Source organism: Chenopodium album, chromosome 7, assembly GCF_948465745.1.
Source record: "Chenopodium album chromosome 7, dcCheAlbu1.1, whole genome shotgun sequence".
NCBI lineage: Eukaryota > Viridiplantae > Streptophyta > Magnoliopsida > Caryophyllales > Amaranthaceae > Chenopodium > Chenopodium album.
This window is the reverse complement of record NC_137840.1, coordinates 15,699,511-15,710,518: the sequence shown is the minus strand read 5'-3', so window position 1 is coordinate 15,710,518 and position 11,008 is coordinate 15,699,511. Positions and strand designations below refer to the sequence as shown.

At 35.8% G+C, this 11,008-nt stretch overlaps 1 protein-coding gene and 1 pseudogene across 1 annotated transcript; one reads left to right on the top strand and one right to left on the bottom strand.

Annotated features, from left to right (window-relative positions):
* Positions 1 to 1,086: 1,086 nt before the first annotated feature.
* On the bottom strand, positions 1,087 to 2,594 carry LOC145640045 (uncharacterized; annotated as a pseudogene).
* A 1,679-nt stretch (positions 2,595 to 4,273) lies between these two features.
* Positions 4,274 to 5,113, top strand: LOC145640044 (protein FAR-RED IMPAIRED RESPONSE 1-like). The gene has a single exon (XM_081691356.1). The coding sequence runs from the start codon at positions 4,274 to 4,276 to the stop codon at positions 5,111 to 5,113; it is 840 nt and encodes a 279-aa protein (XP_081547482.1).
* The last annotated feature ends 5,895 nt before the right edge of the window (positions 5,114 to 11,008 follow it).

Sequence of the window (11,008 nt, the reverse complement as noted above, 5' to 3'; positions counted from 1 at the left end):
GAATAACAGAAGACAAAAGAGTTATATGTTATTCTGTAAGAATGTCGTTTGCAAATATATAGGGTATCTACTTCTCTGCTTGTCCTTACTCTTAGCCCTATTGTACTTCCCACCTTTTTTTTTTCTTCCTCCTTCCTTTTGGTTAAAAGGGTACTTGCTACTTCCCACCTTTAACTAACATATTTTATTTAGCATAAACTTGTAAACAAGATGGGTATACATTAAATATCGTTAAGGATATAAAGTAATCTTAAAAACGAAAATAATGTCCTTCAGGTAAAGATTAAAAGTTACCAATACTTTATTGAAATAAGTAAAAATAAAAAAATTGCCTCTTAAAAACCATATAATTCCCGTTACTTTTAATCGAATCAAGAAAAACCTCCCAAAATTTGTTAAGGCTTATCTCAATATAAAACATTAAACAGTAGAATTACTATATGCCCGACGTATGAAATTGGTTTTGTTCATTAATTAATCGGAGAAAATCACAAAAACCATAATATACAATTTGAAAGTGCAAACCAAATACATTCTCTTATTTTTTTTCTTCATACTTTCATAGGATTCTTGCACATCCACCTACCTTCAAGAACAATCCTCTATATATATGTACTATATACTTGTATATGCTTATGGATTCTAAATCTTCTAATCATATTCCCTTTATCACTTATCACATTATCAATAGCTTGAGCTATCCAAGAGAGGTTTAAAAACAGGACAAAACTTTTTAAAACAAAATCAAAATGATAAAAAAAATCAACCTACTTCAATTCTCGATCAATCTCTTGAAGTTATGACACATTATATGTTAATATATTTGAACTTACAATTATACTCAGATTCACGACTGCAAATAAACTAAAAAAAAAAACAAAAACAAAACAAGTACACCTACATTATTTCATGAGCTTATTATATAATGAAATTGTGTTATCAAGAAATATTATCCGAAAAACAAACATAAACATGATGAAATAAATCACAAAAACATATTAGATTTCTTCCACTCTTTATAGTAAATAGAATTTACACCAATTTTGTGAGGCACACACACATACACTTAACCACACAAACGAAAGACTATAGATCATTAGTACTAGAGTACCTCAAGGGCTCTTCGAATCGATTTTCTTCACCAATTTCTTGAACCAGAACACTACAATCTGATTCCAAATTAGGAAGAGTCACCAAAGAGCTCATTTCAACCCATCCTGAACTCTCCCCACAAGTTGTGGTATCTGACGTTGATACATCATTGTTTACAAAACTGTTGCCATAATCGCCGTAAAGGAACTCTAGTCCATCTTCTGCCACTACCCTTTGGGGGTTGCTACTCATCAACTCCTCTAGTTCCGGAGGGAAAGTACTACTTTGTCCTTCCATCATTCCTATCCTTACACCTTCTAATTCACCTTGATGGTTAAAGTTGGTCGAATTATTTGTCAATTCACATGTACGAATCATGGTGTCCAAGGGGAGTGTAGAATTTGAGAGGTTGATATTTGTTTGTGTGATATTATTTGGGTAAGTTATGTTGTGAAGAGGTATTAATTGAGGATTATTATTGACACTATCATAATGTCCTCCATTAACCTTCATCAACAATTTTCAAAGTGATGTATGATCATTGTTAAGACCTTGGTAATTCTCACAGGAAGAATTCGAGTAATTCGGTATTGAAATTGCACTAGGTAGATTGGTAGTAAGTTGGGGTGGCCAATATGGGATTTGGTTATGATTGACAAAACTCGAGGTAAACGGAATAGAATTAACCAATCTATGATTCTCTTGCTTTATGATTAGTTTGTTGGCTTTTCGAACTTGTTGTTGATCTCTCCTTTGCTTTCCTAGGAGTTTTTTCTTCAACCTTGTGTTCCAATAATTTTTAATATCATTATCTGTTCTTCCTGGTAATTGTGCTGCAATTATAGACCATGTGTTCATCCAAAATCAATATATATTTTCATACTTAATTCTATGTATACGTACTTAAATATATGTGTTAATGTATTGCTCTTAGATTTTGATAATTTGATTAAATAGTTGTACAAACCTATTAAGAAATAAAAGAATCACACCTGCTACCAATACTCACATAGAGGCTTAAGATAATTCTATCTTCTTCTTCTGAGAATCCTTCATGTTTGATGGTAGGCCGGAGATAGTTTAGCCATCGAAGACGACAACTCTTTCCACATCTCTTAAGCCCTAAGAATGTAAACAACTAACAATAATTATATATACAAAAAAAATTATTTATTTATATACATATATGTCATTTATTCTTAGTGTATAAAAAGAACTATAAACACAGTGATGTAAATAAGATTTGATTTAGGTAAACTTTCAAGAAATAATAACAAGAAGCAAAACATGATTATTTATGAAGATAATTAATAAGAGTTACCTCATGAGATTGAAGAGAAGATGATCATCTAGCTAGGGTTAGTTACCGATTTTTGAGGCAACGCGATACAATTACCACCGGTACCATTCTTTTCGATGTAGGATTTGAGCTTGGCATCTTCTTCAGGAGACCAAGGGCCTTTCTTCACGTTAGCTTTATCACAACAAGGAGCTCTACCCATTTTTTTTTCTTTTCTCCAACACCTTAATTAAGCTTAACTTGCGAGTTTGGTGATTGTTGTGTTATGACTTTAGAAATGTTTAATAACTTGTTGGAATTAACCTATCTTTTTCTTAGTGATTTAGAGAATGAGAAAAAATGGGAGAAAGGGAGAGGAAGATAACAAGTAGGAGAATAATAATGAGTGATATATGAAAAAGCTAATAAGCTAAGGTAGGATAATTAAGCAAAGGGCACAGAAAAGTCATGTGTATGATAATAAAGTAATATTAAGGGATTATAAAGTTGGGGTATGATTATAAAATTAAGGTGGATTAATCATCCCAGTATGTAAGACAAGGATTTTTCTTCTTGTCTTTCATGGCTTGGTATCTCTGATATTTCTTTTTGAGCGAGCCCCAGTTGCTCATCATGAGAAACAAGGTTGTTCCTCACAATGGCAATTTTGAAAATATTTTGATGTTTTCCACTTACTGAGATGCTGAGTCGGATTTCGTGGGGACAGCTTATGTGTCAAATTGGTTGAATAATGGCGTAACAAGAAAACGGAATAACAGAATTAGCTGAGCTCCTCTCACCACTTTCAGAATTAGCTCACAGCAATCCTCAACTTTATCAGAGCTCCTAACCTCTCCTCACCTGCCCAGATGACTTAATTGGGTCTTCAAGTTGTCGGAAATCCGTCGAAGATAACAGGTTGGTGAAGTTTTCTATTCTTTCTTCTTTGTCCCTTCATGTTAATTTTTGTTCTGATCTGTTGTTCTGGTTCTAGGACTTTTGGTCAAATTGAATTCACAATTGAGACCGAAATCAGAATAATTGAAAGTAATGGGGTTATGCGTTGACATTCCTATGTTGAAATGGTACAAATTGGCTGAATATGGGTGATTGATTTTGGTTTAAAGGGTGTAAAATGGAAAATATGAGAATGTGTTGTTGTCTTGTTACTGCAAAAGCGTGTTGGTGTTGTCTTGGTTGATTTTTCATACTTTTTTAAATTGGTTGTAGTTACACAGACTATGTTTGTTTTAATTTGTACAATAATGATATGTAATGCGATCTGTTATAATGGGGTTTGAAGTTCTGATAATTGCTGATTGATTTTGGATAAAAATTCAATTCATACTTTATAAAACTGTGTTATAGTCTTGTGTGATGCCAAAACGTGTTGGTTGAATTGTCGTACTTTGTTCGGAGAGTTATGATTGTTTCAATTTGTATCATAATTCTGTTGGTGTTCTGCTTTTGAAGGGTGGAAGTGAATTGTTTTTGATGTTATAAGAGTGGAGTTAAGTTTTGGAGGATATTCATATGGAGGGTATAAAAGACATAGTTCTTGCAGATAGTGTTAGTGAAGATGTTATAAGGGGCAGTAATGTTGGTGTTGGTGATAGGTGCAGTGGAGTTAAGGTCAGGAGGAGTAACATTGATATGTTGGAGGGTATTGATATGGAGGTTTTAGAAGACACAATTGTTGCAGATAGTGTTAGTGAAGATGTTAACATGAATGTTGAGTATTTATCCCCCTTGAATACATTTCAGACAACTCACACTATGGTTGGTAGCAACGATATGGCAGTTGGTAGCAATGACATGACAGTAATTGAAGAGCCTAAGGAAGGGATGGTCTTCCCATCTTCGGAAGATGTTGAAGCCTACTATGAGGAGTATGCTGAGTAGATGGGGTTTGGAGTGTCTAGGGTTCAAGGTGTAAATTGTAAGAAGGACAACAGGAAAAAAAGAATAGCTAACACGTGGAAGTGTGAGTGTTGGGGAAAACCAGACATGAGGGCTAGGAGGGAAGCCAAGAAGAAGGCAAAAGCAATGGGTGTTGGAGGTTCAGGTGGTTTAGTTGATGGGGTGGTATGTGAGGATCAGCTACATCGTATGAAGAGGACTTCGAAAAAGTGTGAATGTGAGGCCCGTGTTTATGCTAGAATGAATGAAGATGGCTTGTGGGTGTTGAAGACAGTGCACCTAGAGCATAATCACCAGATTAATCCAGCAAATTCTAAGCTTGTGAAGGAGTACCACATGAAGCACCTAACCCCATCATTGAGGAGGACGTTGATGGATTACTATGAGCTAGGTGTACCAGTTTCTCAAATACACGGTTGCATGGCATTCAAACGAAAAGGACTGGACAAAATGCGTCTCACCGTCAAAGACTTACAACATGAGGTGTACAAGGTAAAGCGGTTGAAGATGGTTGGAGGGGACTCGGTGGCAATGATGGAGTTTTTTGGAATAATGCAATCCGACAACCAAAATTTTTTCCATGCCCAACGGTTGGATGAAGAAGGGAGGCTTAAGGATGTGATGTGGGTGGATGCAAGAAGTAGGGTTGATTATGAGGACTTTGGGGATGTGATATGCTTCGACGCAACATACCTAACAAATGAGTACGAGTTCCCATTTGCGAACTTTGTTGGTGTGAACCACCACGGGCAATCGTTGTTGTTGGGATGTGCTCTTGTTTCTCATGAAGACTGCGATACTTTTCGGTGGATATTTCAGTAGTGGCTAGCTTGTATGAACAACAAAGCTCCCAGTGCCATTTTGACTGACCAAGCGGCAGCTATACGGAGGCCCCTAGCTGAAGTCATGCCAAACACGATTCATCGTTGGTGCATATGGCATATAATGAGCAAGATCCCTGACAAACTTGGCAAGTGCGCACGGTAAGTGGCTTATGCAATTATTAGTTCATATTAGGTGTTGTCCGACTTTAATGAGTACAATAATCTGCTGTATGAGTTCAATATAAGTTAATTAAATTTTTTTTGTGTTTTATTTTTTTTTGTGAAGAGCAGTCTCATCTATTAGGCCTTAACAGGCTTCAGAATAAGAGTTAGATAATTATTGATCAATATAAGTTTAATGATATATGAACTGTTGTGAGTACAATATAGGTTTAATGATATATGAACTGTTGTGAGTACAATATAAGTTTAATGATATATGATCTGTTGTGACTGATGCTGGCTAATATTTGGCCTTCAAATCTGATGTAATAGTTTAATGATATGCCAAGTTGGGTGCAGGATAAAAATATATGAACTATCAGAGCAGAGTAAATTTTTTCTGTTATTTTTTTTTTTATGAAGGGGAGTCTGATCTATTAGGACTTTAGAGAAGATATATACAGTAGCAAAATGATCAGGAGGCTTGGTGGTATACAGAAGATTGCTGCTAAACACATGTGTTGTTTTGTTAAATATAATTTACTTGCATTTGTGTTTTTTTCAAGATGTTATAGTTTTAGACCATAGTTTTTTAAGACATTGTATATATTGTGATGGTAAATTAATTATTGTCTAGGTACCAAGACTTTGACAACCCCCTAAAAGAGGTGGTGTATGAGATTTTTGATCCCGAGGAGTTCAATACCCGATGGGCTGAATTCATAGCGGAGTATAACTTGGAGGACAATGAATGGCTGCATAGCCTCCACAAGGAAGGTCATCTATGGGTGCCTGCGTACATGAAGGAATATTTCTGGGCTGGTATGAAGACCACACAAAGGGTGGAGAACATTAATCGGTTTTTTAATGGCTACGTAAACCGCAAAACTAAACTCCACGAGTTTCCCCAGAAATATGACATGGCCTTAACTCAACGCGTGTCAGATGAAGTGAGTGCAGAGGAGCGTTGCTCGAAGTACCTAAGGGGGTTGGTTAGTGGCTTCAAAGTCGAAATTTTTTTCCAAAAGTTATACACAGACAACAAGTTTCAAGAAGTTCAAACGGAGTGTTCGAGATTGATGTATTGCAGCCTCCGAGGAAAGGAGGTTTTGTCTGAAAACCTTATTCAGTATTTGCTGATCGATCGTGTATGGATAGTACCTCCAGGTGCTAGTGAGGAGGTCATTACAGATAGGCGAAAGCTTTACCAAGTTACTTACTATCCTATGACTAAGGAGGTTCAATGTGTTTGTAGGAAGTTTAAGACAAGTGGCATACTTTGCAAACACTGTATTAGAATTCTTGACGAAAACGAGGTTGAAGATCTGCCACAAAAGTACATTTTAGACCGTTGGCGGAAGGATGTACCCCGTAAGCACACTAGGGTCAAGGTGTCCTACCATGATTCGAGCGACATAGAGAATGTGCAGATGGAAAAGTTCGAGCCCATCTGTGACACTGCTGCCATGCTCAATGATCAAACAGTCCAAATTGTAATTGAAGCATTATCAAAGCTTCAAAAAGTTGTTAATGATTTTATGGACAAGAAGAGTCAGGAACGTGTTCCTGTAGTTAGCACACTTTCATCACTCGCTGAAGAAGACAGAACGTTTTCATCAGTCTCAGTTCATGATGATCCTATAGACCCATGTCCATCTGCCATGGTGCCTGTTATAAAGGACCCTATAATTAAGAAAAGGAAAAGGGGCAGGCCTAAGGGTTCAAGGCACAAATCGTTAGCTGAAACTGGCTACAAGAAACCTAAGAAGAACAAGAAGCCTAGCCCAGTAAGATTTATGCTTTTTATTGTCATTACTTTTTATTTATGGAATAAGCTGACTTGGATATCATATAGGATGCAGGAAATGGTGCTGAGAAGGGTGAAGAGGATGCAGGAAATGGTGCTGAGGAGGGTGAAGAGGATGCGAATGAGGAGGATGAACATGCACCGACTGCAGGAACAGTTAAGGTAAAGGCAAAGGGAAAGGGAAAGGCAGAACAATGTAAGGGCAAGGGAAAGGGCAAACCAATCAAGGGAAAGGCAGAACAAGGTAAGGGCAAGGGAAAGGGCAAACCAATCAAGGGCAAGGCAGGAACAGTTAAGGGAAAGGGGAAGGGCAATGCCGAACCAGATAAGGGAAAGGGAAAGGGAAAGGGAAAGGGCACGGGCAAGGGCAATGCTGAACCTGTAAGTTTATACAGTCATTTATGTGATTCCAATTAAATTATTTTTTATATCATATTTAACACATCACTCACAGGTTGTGAAGCATAAGGTGGTGAAACAGAAAAGGCTTGTGGAACTAATGGCCAACGGGGCGTGACTTGTAAGTTTGGATACTACATCAACCGGAAGGCATACGTATTCCCGGGAGGCGAACAAGTTTGCTGATGTGGATTCGTGCGTTTATCATATTTAACAAAAACCTAATGTCTGATCTATTATGAGTTGAGTCTTATGTGTTGAATCTAATGTATGAACATGATTTGAATCTAGGATTTATAATATCACAATTGAGGCTCAAAACACATGCATACTTGCTAATCAGGCTATTAACATTACCAAAGATTGAAAATATAAGCAACTCCTTCTTGTACAACAATATATGTACAAAACCAAAATATTGGAGTAGTGAAAAAAGCAAAAAAATTAAAAAAAAAAAATGGAGGATGGGAAATGCGGCTGCTGGGATTCGAACCTAGAACCAAATATAGTGCATATAGAATGTAAACCAATTGAGACAGTCATCGACCGTGATATAATTAGAAAACAAATATTATATATAGTATGGAACTATTGCTTTTGCACTCTCATTCTCATTTGCATAATTTAATTAATATTTTAATTGAAAATAAAAAGGGTGTATTCCTACGCAAGGGAGGTTATATAAGACTTCACAAATAACTTTACTTTTGTAGATTTAATTATAGAACAAACTTTTCAATAAACATGCCACCAAAATCTAATACATGAACAAGCAACCTTTCATGTCTAATCATATTCTGCCACCCCTTTCAACCAATAAACCTAAAAGTCCAAAACAAATATTGGAATAGTGAAAAAAGCAAAACAAAAAAAAAAAAAAAAAGGGGGGGGGGGGAGGGGGGATGGGAAATGCGGCTGCTGGGAATCGAACATAGAACCAAACATAGTGTGTAGGTAGAATGTAAACCAATTGAGACAGTCATCGACCGTGATATAATTAGGAAACAAATATTATATATAGTACGGAACTATTTCTTTGCACTCTCATTCTCATTTGCATAATGTAATTAATATATTAATTGAAAAAAAATAACGTGTATTCCTACACAAGGGCCAAGGGGGGTTATATAAGACTTCACAAATAACTTTACTTTTGTAGATTTAATTATAAAACAAACTTTTCAATAAACATGCCACAAAAATCTAATACATGAACAAACAACTTTTCATGTCTAATCATATTCTGCCACCCCTTTCAACCAATATACCCAAAAGTCCAAAACAAATATTGGAGTAGTGAAAAAAGCAAAAAAAAAAAAAAAAAAAAAAAAAAAAAATGGGGGATGGGAAATGCGGCTGCTGGGAATCGAACCTAGAACCAAATATAGTGTGTAGGTAGAATGTAAACCAATTAAGACAGTCATCGACCGTGATATAATTAGGAAACAAATATTATATATAGTACGGAACTATTGCTTTGCACTCTTATTCTCATTTGCATAATGTAATTAATATATTAATTGAAAAAAAATAACGTGTATTCCTACACAAGGGCCAAGGGGGATTATATACGACTTTACAAATAACTTTACTTTTGTAGATTTAATTATAAAACAAACTTTTCAATAAACATGCCACCAAAATCTAATACATGAACAAGCAACCTTTCATGTCTAATCATATTCTGCCACCCCTTTCAACCAATAAACCCAAAAGTCCAAAACAAATATTGGAGTAGTGAAAAAAGCAAAAAAAAAAATGGGGGATGGGAAATGCGGCTGCTGGGAATCGAACCTAGAACCAAATATAGTGTGTAGGTAGAATGTAAACCAATTGAGATAGTCATCGACCGTGATATAATTAGGAAACAAATATTATATATATTACGGAACTATTGCTTTGCACTCTCATTCTCATTTGCATAATGTAATTAATATATTAATTGAAAAAAAAAATAACTTGTATTCCTACATAAGGGCTAAGGGGGGTTATATAAGACTTCACAAATAACTTTACTTTTGTAGATTTAATTATAGAACAAATTTTTCAATAAACATGCCACCAAAATCTAATACATGAACAAGCAACATTTCATGTCTAATCATATTCTGCCACCCCTTTCAACCAATAAACCCAAAAGTTCAAAACAAATATTGGAGTAGTGAAAAAAGCAAAAAAAAAGGGGGATGGGAAATGCGACTGCTGGGAATCGAACCTAGAACCAAATATAGTGTGTAGGTAGAATGTAAACCAATTGAGACAGTCATCGACCGTGATATAATTAGGAAACAAATATTATATATAGTATGAAACTACTGCTTTGCACTCTCATTTTTGGCGCAAAAAAAAAGAGGGAATGAAAGAGGGAGTTGAAAGGGTATGTATGACATCATCCCCATGATCAAATAACTTCCATTATTTATTTCAATTTCCCCTTAAATTTGCTCTCCATTTTTACATAACTTCTCTCTATTATTCCCAATTTGTTAATTTCTTTCTCTATTAATCCAAAAATGGTTAAACAAAACAAGGGCAAACAACCAATGGTTCTGTCAGAGCACGATCAACCCAAATACTCTGAATTGCAATTCCTTGAGTTGAGGAAGAAAATGATAAGAGATCAATTGGCTGACTACCAGTTAATGTGCAAATCCCTGCAGTTTGAAATGGATGATGTTGATACGGCCATATCTAAAATTCACAAAGATAAGGCAGAGGCCAATGAAGCACTGACAGAAAAGGAACAGAGCACAAGGGGTAGGAAGAGACCTACGAAGGAGGCAAAGTCGGAGGCTATGAAAAGGGTTTTTGGTGGGGTTGGTGATGGGCAAGCAACAGTGGGTGTTGCTACTAGACAGGGACCCGCTGTTGCATGAGGAGTGCAACCGGTTGGGAACAGGCGGAGGCCGAGGCAGTGGACAGTGAGGCAGAGGAGATCCACAAGCCCGACGGAGGTAGTTCCCCACGCTCCATATCATGTTCGTGATCACTGGTCTCCGGAGTTTTCTGGCGATGAATCTGGTGCTTACGGTCACTCTGCTTCTACCATCGAAAAGTTTGACTAGTTTGTACAATTATGCTCAATGTTTAATGTTTAGTGTTTTAAGTTTATTTGATGTTTTATGTGTGTAGTTTGAACAATGAAGTAGTAATTAGTAGATATCTTATTGTTGCATGTCTGTTTTATGTTTTATGTGTTGAACAATTAAGTAGATATTGTGGAACAATTAAGTAGTAATTACTAGGTATGTTATTGTTGCATGTCTAATTTATGTTTTATGTGTTGAACAGTTAAGTAGTAATAAGTAGATATTGTGAGTAATAAGTACATATTTTATTGTTTTATGGTTGTGAGTAACAATTACGAGTTCTAGCTTATAATTTGCAATTTTGGAATTAGGAATTAGGAATACATAAAGATTTTAAGATTTTAAAGCTTAATAATTTGCAATTTTGTTACTTATAATTTGCAAGAAATTTCATTAGGAATACATAAAGATTTTAAGATTTTAAAGCTTAATAATT